This window comes from Osmerus eperlanus, chromosome 19 (assembly GCF_963692335.1).
Source record: "Osmerus eperlanus chromosome 19, fOsmEpe2.1, whole genome shotgun sequence".
NCBI classification, from domain to species: Eukaryota; Metazoa; Chordata; class Actinopteri; order Osmeriformes; family Osmeridae; genus Osmerus; species Osmerus eperlanus.
This window is the reverse complement of record NC_085036.1, coordinates 10670744-10691873: the sequence shown is the minus strand read 5'-3', so window position 1 is coordinate 10691873 and position 21130 is coordinate 10670744. Positions and strand designations below refer to the sequence as shown.

Genomic DNA, 21130 nt, shown 5'->3' with positions numbered 1-21130 from the left:
TTAACATACCCACAAAAAAAAAAAAAAAAAAAAAAAGGACCATAAAACATTGTCTACATACTTACTGAAACGGACAGTGACAAACACAGATGTAAATACATATAGGCTGGAAAAAGGGCTGTTGTAGCACACACACACACACACACCTGGGAAAGAGGTCTGAACCCTACCCCCCACCCCGGGCTGATCGTAGGTGTACGTGCTGCTGCCAACGTGAGGTCAGGAAGAAGGCAGCAGAGGGGGCTGTTGGGCTGGAGTAGAGAGAGCCTCCATGCTGTCTCTGACGGCATGGATGCATCTCGCCGGTTTAAAGCTGCTTCGTCTCGCCTCCTCCGCTTCTCTGTCCAGCACTGTCAGAACGGCGAAGACGCCAGAACAGGATAGGGGGGGGTGGCATCTGAAGACAATCGAGACGCTTGTTCAGTCAGTCACACAGCACCCCAGCGACGTCACACCCCCTTAAGACACCGACCACGTGGGTGTCCGTCCCCTCTGAATGACATCATTTGACAAGGTGAACGTGAACCTACTTGGAACTACTGCAAGGTTTCCTTCTTAAATGACTTCATCATGATTTCTGGTCATATTTTCCTCGGTGCCTGCGGGGGACGGCTGGAGTCCCCTGGAGCCTGAGTGAGGAGGACTGGGCTGAGGTGCCTCTGGGGAGACGACTGGAAGGAGGGAGATAGGGTGGGAAGGAGAGAGGATCTCTGCAGCAGATATTACAGTCCCGGTCCAAGGGGAACAGACCGAGAGCAGTGGGACTTTCACGGTGCTTGCCACGACGCCCCCCCCCCCCCCCCCCCCCGGAACAGCTCCTACTTTTGTTCACTAGTTAATCTGAAGAGTAGCGTACTGACTGCAGATTAGTCTATGTCACCAGCACGTCTGTCAGGAATGTTCTGGTGTTGTTCAAAACCCTGTAGGAGTCTGACTCATCGTGTTGTAGTTTAGGCTCCATCGGCCGTTGATCCTCTCCTTCAAGCCAGTTTGAGCGTGCTCACAGGGAATGGCGGAACAGTCACCATGGTGACAGGGTTAAGGACGGTGGCCTGTCCAACTAGCTGGTGGTGGGGGGTAAGGACAGCGGTGGGCTTCCCCAAGGATGGGCTCCCCTGGCCAGGCATGGCAGCACCCTTGACCTGGCCTCCGTTAGCGTTAGCATGGGGGTTAGCCTGGACGTGGGTGAAGGTGTGGGTTATGTGGCCCACCACAGTTGGCTGGGAAACAGACACGCCCTGGGGGTAGAGGTGGGAGGGTATGTGAGCTACAGGGTGGACAGTGATGTGTCCAATGGGCTGGGCAGTCATTGGCTGGTGAGCCGCAACAGTGGCTGCCATTGGTTGAGGGGTGGATGAAGGGGGGCCAGGAGAAGGGGCGATGTGTGTCAGATGCTTGGCTGGGAGGACATGATTGACAGCCTGGATGACTGATGGGTGGGAAACAGCGGCATGGGCGATGACAGTGGGCTGTACTTGAATGGATGGAGGCAGGAGGGGGTGAGTGGCCGGTGCCGGAGCGATGGCCTGAGGGGGGTGGCCGGCCGAGAGGGTCGGGCTGGTCAGGACACCCGAGAGGGGGAGGGCTGTGTGCTGGATGGACAGGTGAGAAGTGAGGAGTGGTTGGGTCTGCAGGATGGGCGGAGGCAGCTTGCGCAACGAGGAGGGCGGAGGAGGTGACACATCCTCATCAATGTCCTGGTCAAAGATCTCCTCCCCTTCTGAAAACAAGAGAACAAATATTACAACTTTGTTCCCAAACGTCGTTGTATTTTCCCAGACACGGCGTCTGCGAGTGTCTCTATAGCTGTACCTGAGGCAGTGGATGTGGACGCCTGGTCCTCCTCTGGCTGGACTGTCTGTCGGAGAACCCGGTCTATCTCCAGAACATCCATGCACTGGCCGAGCTCATTCTTCAGCTCAGCCAGTCTCTGCTGCGTGGCAATCTTCTCTCGCGCCAGGCGCTCCATCTCATGCTCGTACTCTTTCTCCTTGCGCTTTAGAGTCTGAGGTAGACATACACACACACACACACAATAAGGTAAGGTCCAACGATAGTTCTTTCACCCATTTGGTCACAACAGTATTAATCCAAACATTAATGCTAATTCATACATTTCACTGTCACCCCAGCTAGGCCTCTTTCCATTTCCTGGAAGTAATTACTGTGACAGAAGGGGGTTGGCTCTGAGAAGGGGTAAACATTCCACGGTGTCCCCTTTTTCCTCAATCACGTCAGTCCAAATACGTCCGACGCTAATCAGCGTGCGCTCATCAGAGCGTGGGTGGGATCAGAGGTAAAACACTTCCCCTCTAACCCCTCGCCTTGTCGGGAAGTAACAGGGCGTATTTCATGACTGGCTGACTGCGTCATACTCGATCACTGTTATAAAACCCCATGCTACACAGGGAGTGAAAGAGTAAAGTCTACCGAACGAGATAAACAAAGAGAGCAGAGAACGGTAGTCCCACTAGAGATAGTGGGCAGTAGGGATACACACAAATGGCTCCCTGACCCAGTTTCTCTGTAGGTCATCTGACTGAGGAACACCGAAACAGGCAGAGGGGGACGGACGGCTAAGAACATTAACACAGATTAGCGCAGCCAGGAGGGGAGGGCCAGATGAAGGGCTAACATGCAGCAGGAGCGGGAGGGCCAGATGAAGGGCTAACATGCAGCAGGAGCGGGTGGGCCAGATGAAGGGCTAACATGCAGCAGGAGCGGGAGGGCCAGATGAAGGGCTAACATGCAGCAGGAGCGGGTGGGCCAGATGAAGGGCTAACATGCAGCAGGAGCGGGTGGGCCCCGCGGAAGGAAACGAGAAGGGAAAACAGGATAAAGGGGATGTGAAAATCGGGATGCATCGGATGGGCGGGCGGGCGGACGAACGGGGAGGAGAGAGGTGTGAGACAGGTGTTGTGACAGCGGGGGGAGAGCGGCGACATATGGGGCCACATGGTTCAGAACACTCGGTTCAGTACGCAAAGCTTAGCTTCCTCTCCTCAGCCAAGTGGTGGAAAGTCCACATGCAAGGCAAGGTTACCTGCTCCCCCATCCAAACTACCTCTACTACAGCCTCTGCTTGATTGTGTGCATCTGAAGGTCCTATTTCTGTGTTAGTTTGCTGAGGTATGCCTGTCTGTCTGTCTGCCTTTCTGCTTGTTCCAATGCCTGCGTGTCTAAAGCATGCATAGTGACCAGGATTAATAAGTAGGATCATGCCACCTCCAGACACAGGTCGGATCATCTGCTTACGCATGCCAAGAAGCACGGCCTTTTAACACCTTCAGATACATTCTGAGCTCATTGCTGGACCAGAGCCTGGAGCTGGAGCGACAACCTATTTTTATCATCAGGTATCAACATCAGTCTCAAGCACACCATTACACCACCGGTCCCATGACATGTCACCACGGAAACATCTGCCACCCATTGCCGTTTCCTTGGTAACAACATCCACTAGGATTTGGATACGTGAGCAGCGGAGTGTAGCTCAGCATAAGGAGGGATGTAATTGGGTGATGCATCGGGAACGATAACTTATTAGGAGTGATGTGATTGGGTGTTTTCCAGTCTGGCGCTTGGCTCACTATTCATTATTTCCCTACACCTCGTCTTCCCTCCCCCACTTCGGATGGTTTCCTAGAAACCTCCTCGCTTCTCTCCTCCCCCACTGCTCCGCACGATCACAGCCGCGTTATTGACACAAGTGGAATGTCTGGGGCCAGCTGACGTCACCCCCCCCCTCTGCAATCTGCACATTTACAAGCCTTTCACCTTCAGAAGCAGCAATAGTGGCATTGTTCTCTTCATTTAAGGTTTCATCTGCTTAAATACTCTGCTTAGATATGCAAGGGGCTACTGATAGCAAAGATCCCGCAACACAGCGCGCACACACACACACCTACAGTATGTCTCTATGGTTACCAAGAGCTCTAAAGGCCAAACAGGGAGCATAGTAGAGGACATAAGGGAGAGGGGAGGAGAGGGAGCGAGAGAAAGGAGGGGGGAAGGAGTGAGAGAGGAGCGAGAGAGGAGGAACGAGCGTATAAGAAGAGAAAGAAGCACAGATCTATGGAGGAAAAGAAGGAGGGAAGGGAGAGACAGACGAAAGACGGAGGGGCAGAGCGACCAACGCTGCTCTGCATCGCTCTCCCTCGTCACCGTGGAGACGGCGCCACTACAGGGTTCTCCCCACTGAGCGTGTGCAGCTGCAACGGAGCGGAGCGTGCACAGTCTGTTCCTCTGTCATGCTGCTGTGAGGGGGAGGGGCCTAGGACGTGCAGGGGTGGGGGCAGCGGGGGGGGGGGATGACATCTCCAGGCTCGCGCTAGCCATGTGCTCGCGGCTCACGTGGCCCACGGAGAGGCAGAGAGAAGAGGCGGAGGAGAACAGGCGAGCGGAGCAAGATGAAAAGCGTTTTCGGGTTTTTTTTCTCAGCGCTTTGTGTGTGTGGGAAGAGAAGCCAGTCGAAGGGAATGTGTACTAACGGTTTGGCCTTGAAGGATCAGGTCACATCTATCTATCTGGACTCACTAGAAGAGAGTGGGCAACATCCAAGGATCAGTGGTTTCACAAATAAAAGCCAGTACAACCAATAACCTTTTAGCTTATGCACTGCATACCGGAACTTTCCAGAGACCCACAGAGCGGTTATATTCACTTGACAGGTCCAGCACAGAGCCGTGTTCTGTTCGTCTGTTACTGGCACATGAACGAACTCCCTTTCACACACATACGCCGACATCAAGAACGGAGGAACGTTCCCAGAAGCACACCTGTATGTAGCGCAGAGCACTGCGGAGAACACTGAGGTTCGACGTCTTCTTCTCGTCCACGTTAGGAACGTTCTTCTTCAGCGTCTCAAAACACTCCTTCAGATGAGCTCGTCTGGGAGAGGAGAGAAGAGGTTTGCAGTTTAGCCTTCCATGATGCTGGTTAGACCCCCGTTCACCCAGAATGCATGTGAAGGTTGTATTTTGACTGACCTGTTCTTCTCCAGCTTATTGTGCACCTCTCTTGTTCCCGCTCTGAAGAATAGATATAAGCTGATGAGAAAACGCTGTTGCTCAGTGTCTTTCCAATACACACACAGGCACACAGAAACACACCAACAGAAACACACCAACAGAAACACACCAACAGAAACACACCAACAGACAGACACACAGAGACGCTCACACTCACCCCCCTGGTCGTCTCTTCCCATCCAGTCCTCTCATGTCATCCATGACCATTCCATTGGTACGAGGTTGAGGAGTGGGCGGGCCTTGCTGGGGAAGCAGAGCATGCTGGGAGCTGGCCGTACTGGTGGTGATGATAGTGGTCGGGTACGGAATCTGGACCTGAGGCTGAGGTTGGTTGGGAGTAACACCTGTCAGCGGCGTCAGCGAATTAGGCTCGACCTTCATCTGGGTGGCGCACATCAGGTGGTGTGTGATTGGATGCTGCTGCGTCGGGGAGGAGCCATTCTTGGCTGGCGGGGAGCCGTTCAGCGACGTTGCCGGCGCGACCGTGACAGGTGTGACCAGGGGAAGGGGCGGGACAGAGGGCGCTGCTGTGACAATGGGGACCATGGGGAGGACAGCGATAGGGACTTGAGGTGGAGGGAGAGAGGGAGGGGGTGGAGGTGGAGGAGGGGCTGGGGAGATGTGCAAGTGCTGATGGTGCGACTCCTCCCCCCAGGGGGCATGATTGAACCTGATTGGCTGGGCGGAAGAAGTCACCACCTCCACTCTCCAGGGCTCAGGCTCTCGACTGTGAAGCTCCGCCTTCTCTCTTCTCTGCTCCTCCTCTGAAAAATGAGAAAGGGAGGAGGAGAGGAGGAGGAGAGGGGAAGACCATAACAGGAATGGATGAAATTATGAAAAAGAGATGTAGGAAGGAGAAAGGAGAGGATGACAGAAGAGAAGATAGAAAGAGGAGACATGTAAAAAATATTGATAAAGATTTCAAGTTACCCCTGGCACAACACAAAGGGAGGCTACACATACATTACATTTATATTTACATTTAGCAGACGCTCTTATCCAGAGCGACTTACAGTAAGTACAGGGAGGCAAGTAGGGTGAAGTGCCTTGCCCAAGGACACAACGTCATTTTTGCACCGATTCCCTAACCGCTCAGCCATCTGACTCCCTGACATACACATGTCAATAGAAGCACTTCCTGGTTTCCAAGAAACATAAGCTACATATGCATTAGTGTGTACACACACACACAGACACAGAGGGGTGACATCATCGTAGAGGGAGGCAGACTGTTGGGACGTGAGGATAGGACCTGCCTGGAACTCAGACTCTGCTCTGACCGTGATGGGATACTGACTAGCACCAGCCCCTCTGCTCTGGCTGTGCAGGGATGTAACTGCCGCAGCATGCAGGGGGCCTGCGCTCCAGCAGGATCAGTAGGTGGGTTGTTAGGGAGTCACTCACTCTGTCATCGAGACAGAACCATGACAACCCATGGCAACCGATCAGTAGACACCAAACAACATAGAGCTGCCCCACTCATGAAACACATCCCTATCCAGAGATATGGAATAAACGGGAGTGTGAGTACATATGCATTAAATACCACCAGTCACTTTCTATTGATCTATCTCAACATATGAACCATATTATAACACTTTTCAGAGATACAGCAACACACAGGTGTAAGGACCAGGGATTTATACACCTCACACATATCAACCCCCACATGCTTTGATGGGAATGTACTGTTCACCTGGTAATGCAATAGAGAAATGATTTTAGGACTAGTGTAAGGTAGAGGCAATACATTTCAACGTTTAAAGTACTTAACTTCACGAAAATAATTGTATTACAATGAGACAAAGTCAGAAGCAAAAGCCACACAGTATGGTGTTTCTACCTCACTCATTGATATAATAAATACGCAATTTATCTTGCACACACACAAGCACCTACACACACTTTCAGTTTAGCCACGATGCTTGAAATATCGCGCAGACGTAAATTACATAACTTCTGCATTGACTGAGGGAGGCGGAAAGAAAAAAGGAAGGGGGGCGGTTGCCCTACTTATTCCCCACTGTGACCCGCGCCAGTCAGTTGGCTTGACGGGGAAGGGTGGGGGGCGTGCACGTGGTTGTTGAGGGCGGGTCCAAGGGCACGCGGTGAGTGTGTGGGGGGGTGTAGACAGACTGACACGTCACCCAGTAAGTGAAACAAAAAGCTCCAAGTGATATTTCGGTGGAAAGAGGAAATCTAAATGTATTGCGGGAGAAACGGAAGATATCCAGTTAGAACTGCTTAGTGTATTTCAAAATCACCTAACTTAAATTCAGCAAACTATGGGGGTTGACCCGCCCAAGTGTGTCATAGGATAGGTTTGCAATGTCAGGGCATTATGTAAAAAGCAAGCCTCATATTCTGCCACCGCCCTTCCAACCTGCGAGCACTACTCCTTACACACAATTCTACAACTCGGAAAGCCAGCCCATTTATTGACTACGTAACTGACTAGAGATAAACACGATTATTTAATGTAACTTAGTAACGTAAATTGACCATGGAATGTTCGTAATGTGCACTGTTGACACAACGTATCCGCGTAGTCGCCAATGAAGTCCGACTTGTAACACCGCATTGGGGATGCAGTGTCGGTACTTAAGTCACAAACATAAACCGTTAAAAAAAAAAAGCATACAGCGCGCGACTTGCCGCGATCTGTCAATGTAGACACACACGCACCCACAGACATACACGAACATAGTAGCAGAAGCAAGACATGGCTATATATAGAAAGGAATTAACCCGGAAACCGAGTTAGCAAAATGATCCTGTTCTTGCATTGGTAAAGAAACAAATACATTACATGTGGGAATAAAGCGGAGGTGTTGTTTCGCATTTAACCTTTACTTGTTGGTTGGGTTGTAATTAGAAATACGGAATAAAAACTGTTTTTTTTTTTCTTCTTCCCTCAACCTAGCTGGGTGGGTCAGTTGGAATGCCACTCATAGTTTGTGTGGTCTCCCCAACATACGAAATATAGTTTTTGATTAATCAAATTAACGTTAAAAGGGGACCACTCTGTCGTGACCTGGTTCTTCCCAGTTTATTGCAACTACCCCCGCCTTACCACGTGCAATCTGTTGTTGCTGGGCTTGCCATTCCAGATATCTGGCCGCCTCCAGAAGAGTATCGATGCTCATCTCGCTTGCCCCTTTCGGTAGCAGCCCGGTTGCCCGGGACAGAAGGAAAACGCACAAATAATCCCGGGAAGCAAGTACACGTTGTATAATTCACAAACGCGCGTGAGTGGTTCCTCTCTTTCTTTTCAAAATAACAAAAAAAGTATGGGACAAATCGTAGTTAAATCCTCACATACGTAAAAGAGGGATTGCAACAAGATGGCGATGCGAGTACGGGAATACACAACAAGGCGCAATGGTATTCAATAAAAGACCCGCCCCCCACGCGCTAACCCGCCCTGTTACTACAACCTTGCCCAAAACACTGACTGGAATCAGCTTGGATTAGGTTTTTATGTAGGTGTTCTCGTTGCATGTGGAAGCTCAAAAAGTTGATTGACTATTAGTGTCCATCTTATTATTACTACACACAGCTAAGACTCAAACTGTGCCCATTGGTGTTATTCAGCTACCGAAGGAAAGATCCAGTCCGTGTGTTCGTTGCTGATCCGTTTACCGGTTTCTTCTTCCGTCCCTGCACCGCAGCGCATTAAAGCATGTCGAACCAAACCGTCCAATGAGCGTTCAGAACAACAAGGCATGGTGCCTGTCCACATGGGCACCCGCTCGGCCTGAGCGCGGCTCATTTGCATGGCGAGAGCGTGACCAGCCACCCCGCTGTCTCGGGACCAGACCTGTCAATCAAACTGGTAAGCGGGAGTTGTTTGTCATAAACCACTGCAAACACGAACATATTTTGTCTGTATCAATACGAGGAAATGTATTCTTTGAAAATGTTGACACAATTCTTCCGTCTGTGGGCGTGCATGTGCTTCTTTGTGTGTGTGTGTGTGTGTTTGTTTGAAAGAGTGCGAGAAATCGGGAGATTAAGTGTGTGTGTCTGAAGCAGTCTTATGTCACTAAAATCACAATGAATATGAATAGAACTGTTTGTGTGTGTGTGTGTGTGTGTGTGTGTGTGTGTGTGTGTGTGTGTGTGTGTGTGTGTGTGTGTGTGTGCGCGCGTGTGTGTGTGAGTGAAAGAGAGAGAGCAATCGAGATGGAGTGTGTCTGGATGGCTTATGTCACCCAAATCACAATGGATATGGATACACTGTAAGTGTGTGTGTGTCTGTGTGTTGCTGCATGGTAACAGTCTTTGATTGGACAGATCCCAGTGGAATACCCTCTGCTCTCGTCACAGAGTCTGAGTCTCTGGTCCAATCAAAATAGCCTCTCACAACTACATCTTCTTATACCAAACCGTGCAGGGTGCGTGCGCACACACTCACACACTCACACACCCACACACGGATAGATGCATGTAACTGTAAGCATGTGCAGTTGCACCAGATACAATGTGCAGATAAACCAAGATCATATGATGAATTATACCAATACAGTGTCTTTTCCTTCTCTTTCCAGTCATTCACTATTCCGCCCCCTCTGATGTGGGTGTGAACGTGTCTCCTCCTCACAGAGAGTGAAGGAAGGTCCCCACACACCAGCTAAGATAGAATGAAAGCTGAGTGCCAAAGAAAAGGGTGGGGGGGGGGGTGTGCTTTAGCTTGGTAAGCACATGGCCATTGGTATGCCACCCCACACACACACACACACACACACACACATACACACTCCTGCACCCACACCCTCCTACACTCACACACAGTGACCCAGTTAGAACTGCTGCATCACAGGCAGATAAAGAGAAATTTTAGGAACTGAAATGTAGAAACCATTCACATGAACAAGGGGGAAACGAAAGGAAAAGAGGATTGGACAGTGAGGGGGGATTTTGAAGGGCAGAACAAAGAAATGAATAATGGGAAATCAGATGTATTAGGTAAATGTAAGGAGGGTGATGATTACGTAGACCAAATACAGTAAATGTAAACTTTTCGAGGGAGTATTATCATGCTCTTAACTTATTTAACTAAGAATAAACACATTCCTCAGTTGTATTCATTGACAAGGTTATGTGTATCTGTTAAATACTATGGAAATGTAACCTATAACATGAATGTTATGGATCAAACTGTAATAACACATTCTAACACTAGAGAGCGATAGTCTCTGCTTTGTCATCTAATTTCTCTGCACAGGCCGGTAGTAGACCACATATAAGAGCATTGGACACACTGCCTTTATAAAAGTGATTAGTCACACCGAATAATCCTGAGTCAGCTGCAGCAGATTCCCTTTTCCTTTGTACTGCCTTTTCATGAAGAAAACAATTGAGATAATTGTGTGAATCGTTCTTTTAAGGGATCAAGTTGCATGTGTATGTGGTCGTTGATACTTCTACCATCCTTTGCACATCTCTATCAACCCGGTTCACACATCTTTTACGACACAGAAAGAAATAATTCAACCCAGAATCCTGAGTGGAATTTTTTTGCTCGGCTTCTATGTATAAGAGAAAGTGTGTGAAGTGTTGGGGAGTGTCCAGCTTGAGGAAGTAGGCCAATTCTTCTGCTCTGGTGCATCAGCTTGGAAACAGTCAGGCAGATCAGGTAGTCTTGTCTTTTACTCCTTTTTTTACCTTCCCTCCTTCCCCTCTCGTTTCTCCATTTACTGCAGAACTCATACACTCTCCCCACTCATCTCCACACTCCCCACTGTGTCTCATACTCTTACACAGCTCCCTCTCTGTGTCATTTTATAGGCCACAGGACTGGGCTTCTAACGTACTTGCTCTCGTGGCAACCCGTTGCCAGGATACGATGCATGTTCTAGGAGCCAGGGATAGCTCTGTGGGTGTGAGCAAGTGTTGTCCTCTGTGCCAGCAGGAACAGGCTGGAGTTCTATACGTTTTTAGGAACACCTGAATTCTTCCTGTCTTTTGTAGGTTTTGTACAGTGAGCCACTTAACACACAGGGAGATCTAGGCAGGACATTGCTAGGAGCTACATTGTGTTGTCTCTACAGATGATAGTAACACATTCCTCCCCCTCACCCCAAACGAACTGGCTGGGATGGCAAGATAGAATGTGAGCCATCTCCCACTCCATCAATCATTGGCGTGATTCATGGCCTGACTGACAGCTTCTGACCCAGGGTCATTAGGTCACAGCCCAGGGGGGGCCAGGAAGGTGGGTGCAGGGTGCCTGGGCCTGATAATATCAAACACCGATTCACGTGCAAAGCTTTCTTGGTCTGGACTGGTTGACCTATGAGATGTGTTTTCAGTCATGCTGGGTTTATTTCTGACTATATTAGGAGAACATTGAGGGCAAAAGAGTAGGAAGCATTTAAAAAAAAAAACACACGGGAGGCCAAAAACCATTATATATGTACAGATTTTTTTTATTATGTTGCAAACAATGACATCCAGATATATTGATACACAATTTTACTGTGCGTATGTATGTGCATCTGCGTGTGTTTTCAGAGAGCAGTGAGACCACAGAAAGCAGATTGACGTCCCAGAGCACAGGGAGCCTTCGGTGGGTTAACAAGGCAGAGATAGCGAGCGAGAGGGCACTGGGTTCTCAGGGGCATTGCACACGTACACCAGTGTGTGTTGGTGTGTGTGTGTAAAGAGAGACTAGTCTGTTCATATGTGTGTGTGCTCTCTGCAGCATAGGGATCTTTAAGGTCCTGTGAGTATGGACTAAAGTCATGAAAGACGAAGAGTATGAACAATGTGGGGAAAGAAGCTTTGCATCTAAGCCCTCCCCTCTCCCCTGCCTCCCCTCCCTTACACCACCAGTCGCAGGGGAATGAGGTGGAGAGCTTCTCCTGTCATTATATACAGACAAACAAACAAACAAACAAAAACAACACACTCATGGTCATGCCCACCAATTTCACAGCCTTTCTCATCCTTTTATCACTACTGGAATACATCGGCATCTCCAATCATTTTTGCCCTCGTTCATTAGGCTTCCTCTGCCCACTTCACACGCATCAGAGCTGTCCTTTACCATCTCTCTCTCTTCGTTACAGGTGGCAACAGACCACAACATTGGAGGTGAGGAAACAAATCCAATAAAGCCAAACTAAACCCTAAAGCCAGGGAAGTGATCCATTTCCGTGCACCGTGTTAAGTTACCCAGCATTCATCTGTGCCAGGAAAATGTACCCTTTGACCCCCCATGGAACGCCATGACAACAGTATGCAAATTAGGCAAATTGAACAGTATACAAGTGTTTTTTTTTTCTTTTTCTTTTGGATTCATCATGCAAGGAATACTTATTTTCTTGAGTGTGTGTGTATATGTGAGTGTGTAACATTTATTAAGCGTACTCTACATCCAGAATAATTTACATAAAAGGACAATAGTTATCTTAACAGGGCTTGACAAGGTAGGAGGGACAGAGCCAGTTTAATCATGGTATCAAGTGCGTGACGTGGGGCTTGGGTGGGTGTGTCGGGAAGGGGGGGGGGAGGGGGCGGCGGGCAGAGGGGGAAAGGGGTGGTTGGGAAGGGGTAGTAGGGCTGCTAAAGGGTCGCATGCTGGCTCAGCGACACTCCCAGACTTTAACTGTCTGATCAACGCTGCCCGTCACCACATAGGGAGCAGACCGGTGGAAATCTGGAAGAGATGCAAAAAAAAAAAAAAAAAGTTACCCTGGATGAAAAGAATATGACCCTGGACGACAAACTGACAAGCATGGGCTTTGGCAGAACAACCGTGTATGCGGTCTCCTCCGGGGCACAGAACAACACAAGGGGTGCAGGCAGTCTTACCCAGAGAGGTAACAAAGTGTTCGTGGGCACACAGGGTCTTCATGCAGCGTCTGTTCTTGTAGTCCCAGATCCTCAGGGTCTTGTCGTCAGCACAGCTCACTATGAACCTGCCTCCTGGGTGGACCACCACACCACGTACCCAGTTATCATGGCCCACCTAGGAGAGAACACACAGGTCACACACACATATCGGAAACTCACATGCAGACATTACTCTCTCTCTCTCACACACACACACACACAGACAAGACTTACCAGAGTCATAAGGCACATGCCAGTGCTGATGTCCCACATCTTAATGGTTTTATCCCTGGAGCCAGACAGCAGGAATGGGCCAGGCTTCCCACTCTTCTTACTCTGCAGCACAGACAGGCTTGTTAATAGGGAGTCAGATGGCTGAGCGGTTAAGGAGTCAGGCTATTAATCAGAAGGTTGTTGGTTTGATTCCCGGCCGTGCCAAAATGACGTTGTGTCCTTGTGCAAGGCACTTCACCCTACTTGCCTCGGGGGGAATGTCCCTGTACTTACTGTAAGTCGCTCTGGATAAGAGCGTCTGCTAAATGACTAAATGTAAATGTTAATATAGATAGAGATATATATATAGTTACTGCAGCACTAAAGGCCACAACGCACACTTGTAATCAAACCTACATGGCCAGTGGCACTTTGGAAACAAAGCCATAAGATTGATACTGAAATACTTGCAAGATCTTTGCCCCAAGAGGAAAAACATTTTAAAAAGATGATATCAGTAGAAGAATAATGGGTGCGTTTGGTTTGGCCATCAGTCTCCTCCCTCTGGGTGTACCTCGGAGCCAGTGGCCTCCAGGATGGTGGGGTGGGCGCTGTCGGGGGCCCAGGCGATGCACTCCACCACGTGCTCGTGCTCCCGCAGCTCCGCCTTGCACTCCTTGGAGGCCGTCACCCACACACGCACCGTCTGGTCGTTGGAGCAGCTGGCGATCAGAGAACCGTCCTGGTTGGGCCTAACCATGCGCACCCACTCTCTGTGGCCCGTAAACGTCTTCACGCAATACCTGGAGGAGGACCAGTGTAGAGCAAGGATGAGACCACACGCACACACGCACCAGAGAGTAAAGGTCTTGTCCATAAACAATACCCAACTCTCCTAGACTCTTGCCAGGTGCTGAGATTACAGGTCAGGGTCATTTCTGGACTGTGTTGCCACAGCAGGTCCACTTCACTCACCCAGTGGCCACCTCCCACATCTTGATGGTCTTGTCTCGGGAGGCGGAGACTATGTGGTCCCCGTTGGGCATGATGGCTACAGACGACACATTGTGGTCGTGACCTACAGGAGGCAGGAGAGACGTCAGCGACTCTCAGCATCGTGAGGATGGAGGGATATTTCAAAGACCAGGGCCAACTTGATGTGTCAGACTACACACAAGCTTCTCCAGCCTTCTGGAAAAACACACCGTTTCTTTAATAATATATGGATCCATCGCTACGCCGTGCGAGTAAAGAGGCGTGTTCTCTGGCTTTCACCAGGGACAATTCAACTGACTTCAACCCGTGTGAGTCTCGTTGACACACGTTGTTTAACAGTTCTTTCTGTCGAGCGTTTAGCAGTAACGAAGGTGAAGCGTCCCCTGCTCCCTTACCATGCATGGTGCGGACGCACTCGAAGCCTTGGAAGTCCCACAGCTTGATGGTCATGTCTGCGGAGCAGGAGGCCAGCAGCTTGCCTGTCTGGTCGAAGGAGATGTCCTGCACAGAGTCTGTGTGGCCCTTCAGGGTGCGCTCAAAGTCCCCAGCCTCATAGTCCCACACCTACGATCCAGCAAAACACACACACTCAGTTTTTTATTCAATTGGCAGCAATTATTCTCCTCCCGTTTCCATTTCTTTGAGAGGAGCGAGAGATGAGAGAGAAGAGAGATCAAAAGATTTCCCTGGGAGCATCGCTCCATGCTCCGAGAACAGAGCCAGCGTTGCCCTTAACAACCAGTGCATCACCCCATGTCCACGTAGATAGGCAGTGACACAGCAGAACAGGGAGTAGGGAGGGGGAGGGAGAGGAAGAAAGCTAACGACAGGAAGAGAGGGAAGGAGCCTAGGCTTTAGATCTGCAGCACATCTTTGAAATGCAAAGAAAAGCCTGACAAACAAGGATGTTTCCTCAAACACACACACACACCTTGATGGTGGCGTCTTCAGAGGCCGTGACCATGACAGAGAAGACTGGGTGGAAGATGACCCGCGTGACAGGCGAGCGATGGCCGCTTAGGGCGTATCTCTCCGGGGGGCGGGGGATCCACTCCTTGGGATCCCTCTTCTGGGCCACCGGACCCCCGTGAGTCATCTCCTCCTTGGCCTCGTTCAGCTTCGACTCCAGCTCCATCACCTGGAGAGGAGGGGGCCGGCCGTGGTGGTAGATAGGGAGGGGGGGGGGGGAGATTTGGAGTGGGGAGAGGGAGAATTAGGTTGAAAGAGAGGGCAGCGAAAAGGAGGGGAGTCATTTTTGGTGGCTGTACTGCAGATGCTCCAGTGCACTCACGCTGCAGAGCAGGGGATCACATACAGAGCATGTGCATTTAACTAAAGGGCTTCATTTTTGCCGAGCAATGAGCAAACTCGCCCCTTCGTTAAAAAACTGAATCTAAAACCTCAAAGAAATGTCATGGTCCACATTACTGCATTTTTCAAAGCTATAATCTCCTTTTGAAGGGAAATCTGCCACAGTACAGTATTAGTGTAGAGTTTGTAGAGCCCCATATGTGCATCACTAGTCTGCCCATTCAGAGTTAACCTACCTTCTTCTGTAATCTGATGACTGAGGTCCATTTCTTTTCCAGAAGTCCGGCGTACTTCTTGTCTCCTTCTTCATTCTGAGGGGCAAAGAGAAAAGCTAAGCAAACTATTCTGGATGTTGATGGGGGGGGGGCTGAATTTGGAAATTTGAATCTATGCCATGTTGTCAGTTTGTCCCACGCCTGGCATGGTCTTACCACATCTAACTCTGCCTCCTTCTTGAAAGTGGAGTACGCCTCCTCGTACCCGTTGGAGCGGAGGTAGTCTGCTATCGCTCGGTTTCTGACGACGGAGCAAGAGAGACCAGGGGATAATCGTCAACAATTTATAGATGCATTGATTCTGCCTTAAAAATCTTTGTTCCACCTTAAAGGGAGGACCACACCCCGTCTAGCAGATGGTGTGTGTGCTGCAGTGAGAGTTGGTGTTCCACCTTAAATGTCAGCAGGGAGCCAAAACCCAGAGAAACGATGACGCTCTAGGAAAACGCCCAAGACTGAATCACAGAGAAAGTGTGTGTTTTTGGTTGCTGTGGAAACCAGTCAACAGCTAACATGGATTTAGCGCTTAAATTTAGAGGAGGGCTCGGGAGCCACCCACATGCAAACCGTTATATAAATAAGAAGTATTTATATAACGGCCTTCTATCTGAGACAGTTTTCTGTCTCAGATAGAAGCGTTAATATTTTACGAGTAGCAGCTCTAAATTTAGGTTGTGACATCAGCACCCCTAGACTGGCAGCCAGATCCTTGTAACCTGTCTGTGGGTGAGTATGTGTGTGTGTGTACGAGTTTTGAGATTACTGGTCTGTGGTTCAGCAGTGTGCCTGTTACTTTGTGCATTACGTCAGATTTGGCACAGCCTACTACACATAGAGTAGAATGGTTCACCAGACTATTTCCTGTCTGCGAAGCATCCAGAGCTTTACAGATGCACGCCATCAGCCTGCTCCCTGCTACCGGAGCAGAGGGGGCTGAACAGAGACCCTGCTCTGCTAAAGCCTGCCAATGAGACATCAGCACATCATCATCATTCAGATTATCTCTAGGTCAGATACCTCATAAGTATTCTGTATTCTGAAGGGATTCTACACGTGCACAAGCAACACTCTTGCCCTGATTAAGGAAACAGAGGTAATGATTGACGCTCTTAAGATAACTATCAAAATAATAAATCACCCCACAATGTCGGGTTTTGTAAGAGCTTGCATCTACGCATGGCTGGCCAGGAAGAATCCACACATCACTCCCTTTCAGTTCCTCCTCTCCTTCCACCCTCCCCCTCCTGTCTCTCCAGTCATGAGGGTTATGAAATATTCACACTACCGAGCCGTCCCATGAAGCACCCCCAGGAGTGTGCATGGCCACATTCTCCATGCTCATGTTCACAGGTGAGCACACCACACACGCCCCATTACAGAAGCCCCCTCCATCGATGATGTGCACCGTACATGTAAACAAACCTGACTAAGCCCTGTTTGCTAGACTATATTTGTTCAAGCGTAAAGATCTTTGTTGGCATAACTACACCCGGTAAGCTGCAGTAAGAAAGTTAATCAAGTTACTTATTAACGTGGGGTATGTATACTCACAGTTCATCTCGTTGTCTCTGAGAGAGAACCATGATGGCTGTTGAGGCTTCTCTCTCCCTCTGGGGGAGGCGGGGTGAGGCCGGGCAGGTGTCTGTAGCGTGCGGAGGGGGGTTCTCTGTTCCTTCAGTCCGCCCACAGAGAACCGGAGGTGGCAACGGTGTGCCACAAGAAAAGAGGCGCAGGCTTGTCACTCAGGAGTCTGGTCTCTTCTAATTACAGAAATTCACAGCCGATCCCCACAGAAACTCAGCAATGACATCTACCCATCATCTGCTAGGCAGTTAGATAAGGGAGGGATGAAAAAGGGACAAACAGAAAAGGAGTGATTTAATTAGGTTGACATCATCTATCAAATCACACACACATCTGTGGTTCACAGGTCCAATGCAATATGTGAGACTGAAACTGAAAAATAAATCAGTGCAGTCATATACAGCTTTGGCGATTCTCTCTCCAAACCATTTCCTGAGCCTTAAAAACTGCCACTACCTGAAGCCACAGGGGCACTAAGCAGCTTAGTGACCAGACCACCAAGAGTCTAGAGTGTGTGTGTTAGATCGAGACTACTAGTCTCCCAGACAGCTGACAGTGCAATGAGGAAGGGGCTTGACTGCAGCTAACAGGATTAACCTCAGGACAGAGGGGACCTTCATAAGGAGAAAAAAAAAAACGGCTGTTGACTGTCTATCTGAATCTGTTTGTCTGTCAGTCAGCTACTAACGGTACACTTTGGTTTTCAAACTAAATCTCTCTCTCTAAGGTTCAGGATCATACTACGAAACATTCTGACAACAGTCTATTGAAATAACCAACATGTAGAGTCCAAAAGGCCTACGGTATACATTTGAACAGTAGCCCAGTGAACCCCATACCCCATGGGCCAGGTCCTTTTAGTCTCACAATCCTCCCCTCCTTGTCTCCTCTGACTGATGATGACCACTGATCTGGGGGCCGACATGAGCAGCAGCAGAATGGCGGATGGCTATCATTGGACTGTTGCTGTTTAGCATGGCTCGGAAATGGCCTGCTAACTACATCAGCCTTGCCTGGCAGCTATGATGTAACCACACAGGCTGAGCCAGGCAGCTCTACCCCAGGCCTGCATGAGGCTGCGGCAGGAGCTCACATGTGCGTGGATTTGTCATATTACAAAGTTCTACAAAACTGAACCAGTGACCTAAGGCTACAAAGTCAAAGGACTATAAATCGGTAATCGGGCAATAGGTGTTCAAAGTCCAGCTCCCTTATCAAGAAGTGCCATGTGCATCTATGCCAACGCAAGGCTCAGCCTTAACCAAATGAACAATACCTAGCCAAGTCATTTAGACTTGTTACAAATAAGTAGTACTGCCTGCCTTACAAACGCAAATTAATCACAATTGTAGATTAGGTACAATCAAGGACAGCTAATTTGAGGCCTTCTGGGAGTAAGGTTTTACATTGAGAAATGGTCTGGAGAAGTGTTTAGTTAAGCCCCTTTCCAGTCACAAAGAACCCTGAATAAAATCCTTTACACTGCAGAGCCAGCATTCTAATGCATTTCTACTACACTCTTCAAGAGAAGGCAGTTTACCAGCACAAACAGTTGAGTTGAGCAGATGGAGGGTGGACTCTGACTAAAACATAACTTCAACATGAAAACACTATGCTCTGACAAGGAGAAATGCCAAATGTAGGCCCTATAGAAGAGTGATGTACTGCCCCACGCCCATACAGACATGAACCATCACTACACAAATGATAATCTGTGCCAGATCAAGAGGTATGAGGCAAAGGTCACATTGATCACCTACCTGCAGACTGCCATTTAATCATTCTTAGGGATGCAAATGCAGAGGCAATGAAAACTAAAGCCTCAGAAAACACAGCATTATTGCTGCCTACATCCATATGTTTGTGGAATATCGATCACATGCCATTTTGAATGATGCAAGACGGCCCAAATCTATTCGTATTAAGTGTGTTTTGCGGGCAAGGTCATCCATGTTCAGTAGGTGCTTTCTAGACCCAAGTTCAAATAATATCTTGTTGGACCTATGCTGTTTTGTAGTAGAAGATGACAAACCAACCTTTACAAAACAGACACAAAGACATTGTGTTGTTGGCCTGCATGGTAACTAACCAGCCTTAAACTGCTGACCTACTGACAACAGTTGACTGTTTGGGCGATCACGGCCTGAAGGCGCTTCCACGAACAGGGCCATCAATCTTTGTTGTTTGTGTAGATCTCATGTCCTCCCTCTACACCACAATGACAGCCAGCGAGCTAGCTACCCACCGGGTTATTTTGTAGCTTGCTAACTAGAAATGTGTAACATTGTTAAACAAGAGATGACTGACACCGATAAACGAATTGTGATCAAATAATAGACGTGTTGGGATAGACGTGTGTTGGGAAAACGCGGCGAATGAAAAATAGCAAGCACATAAGTTAGCTAGACGGTTACATGTTGACCACATAACCACGTTCTCATCTGTGAACGTTAGAATGTTAGCACTAGCCTAGCTAGCTAGCCATCAATAATAACTGAAGTCCCTTAATGTTAGCTAGCTAGGTACTAGTAGGGGAGTTAGGTAGCTTAGAGTAGAAAACTAGCGCGTTAACAAAATAAGCGAAAGCTTGCAACAACAGCTAGCTACTGTACTGTCACTGACTGAGGGTTAGAAGACAAGGTTGAAGTAGTACCAGCAACGCCCTTTCTAGCTTGCTAGCTAGCCAACGTCAGCCATGGAAACGGCTGAATCATAGAAAAACATGGGGTTGTATGTTCCACTCTAATTACATTTCACAATTTAACTTTCAAAAACATCCCAGGACACAATCTTACTAACTACTGAACCTCGAAATGATTACAATTTTAAAACCATTAAGCCAGTAAAATGCTCTAGACGGAGCGGTCATGCAAGACAGAGTTCACTCGTTTTTAAATTATGTGGTCCAAACAAGCAAAGTGCTCCGAAGATTGAGTGCTTCTAAGGAGCCCTCGAAAATGTCACCAAAAAACGAAGGACAGACATGATACACTTTTCGTTAGACAAAACATGGAAGGTAGATCCTTATTTGCCAAGATGGAATGACACGTTGAAAATTGACAGCATTCAGCCAACAAAACATTAGCAATAGTTAAGGCTGTAGTAGTACTGTACGAAACGATAGGTAAAGACGCTGGTAAAGATGAAATACTAAACCACCCACCAAGTAATCTAACAAACCAACTAGTCAAACTCGCTAGCAGTAAGTTCACAGATTCAATATGACATTTAGTGCGCCGCCTGTGGACTTGCATTAGAATGCTACCCACCCTCACAAAATTGGCAAAACTCGGTCTGCAAAACGTGCAGGCCTAGACAGGCTACAGTAGCACTAGCTACCAAAGTTTGAATCGTTGCTAGCTACCTGTTAGCTAACTAGCTAAGTAAACTAAAATGTAACAATCACATTTTCATAATATGTGTTCATTAAATTAGTTTAAAAATTAGAACATTAGTCAAGAGAAGACAATGTAATAACAAATCAATCAGTTTTCCAACCTTGTGTCGCCTAGGTTGCTGTAACGGCCTCTCCGCCATTTTGAGGCAGACGGAGGGAAAGCACAAAACTGCAGCCAAATCGTCATGATTCTCGCTGACTTTTAGGGCAAAATCAGGGACCAGAGAAATGAAACCCACTTACCCCTTTGTGTACGCTTTGTGTCATAATCCTGTATTTGTTATCGAAACAGCTAATCAAGTATGCTTCTAGTTCTATCTCTCTTAAGAGTAGAGTGTTTTTACAATACCCCGGCAGGGTAGGTCAGTAGGATTTCTCCTTGTAGAATTTACCACCGCATTCGCGTTCGGATGGCGGGCACGCGCACGGACTGGCGTTGGTTCGTAGGCGCGCACGCTCTGGTCAAACAGGTGCTGAAGGAAAGC

The 21130-nt window shown here is 48.5% G+C and overlaps 2 protein-coding genes and 1 long non-coding RNA gene across 5 annotated transcripts; 1 reads left to right on the top strand and 2 right to left on the bottom strand.

Annotated features, from left to right (window-relative positions):
• Window positions 1-795: 795 nt before the first annotated feature.
• On the bottom strand, window positions 796-8413 carry mntb (MAX network transcriptional repressor b). 2 transcript variants are annotated; one of them, XM_062485164.1, is made up of 6 exons: window positions 8104-8413; window positions 5188-5794; window positions 4989-5048; window positions 4779-4890; window positions 1813-2005; window positions 796-1720 (listed from the first exon to the last, which is right to left on the bottom strand). In XM_062485164.1, the coding sequence occupies exons 1-6, from the start codon at window positions 8174-8176 to the stop codon at window positions 981-983; spliced, it is 1785 nt and encodes a 594-aa protein (XP_062341148.1). In that variant the 5' UTR covers window positions 8177-8413; the 3' UTR covers window positions 796-980. The 2 variants fall into 2 exon arrangements, with proteins under 2 accessions (XP_062341148.1, XP_062341149.1); XM_062485165.1 differs by having other exon boundaries at window positions 4989-5030; window positions 8104-8411.
• On the top strand, window positions 8227-9710 carry LOC134039356 (uncharacterized). The gene is made up of 3 exons (XR_009932766.1): window positions 8227-8278; window positions 8625-8865; window positions 9581-9710. It is a non-coding gene; the product is annotated as an uncharacterized LOC134039356 (long non-coding RNA).
• Window positions 9711-11440: 1730 nt separating this feature from the next.
• On the bottom strand, window positions 11441-21059 carry LOC134039353 (lissencephaly-1 homolog B). 2 transcript variants are annotated; one of them, XM_062485167.1, is made up of 11 exons: window positions 20889-21059; window positions 17216-17488; window positions 15821-15905; window positions 15626-15700; window positions 15010-15216; window positions 14474-14642; window positions 14058-14160; window positions 13657-13885; window positions 13104-13205; window positions 12849-13005; window positions 11441-12693 (listed from the first exon to the last, which is right to left on the bottom strand). In XM_062485167.1, exons 2-11 carry the CDS (start codon window positions 17245-17247, stop codon window positions 12620-12622), a joined length of 1233 nt encoding a protein of 410 aa, XP_062341151.1. In that variant the 5' UTR covers window positions 17248-17488; window positions 20889-21059; the 3' UTR covers window positions 11441-12619. The 2 variants fall into 2 exon arrangements, with proteins under 2 accessions (XP_062341151.1, XP_062341152.1); XM_062485168.1 differs by having other exon boundaries at window positions 17216-17485.
• Window positions 21060-21130: the final 71 nt, after the last annotated feature.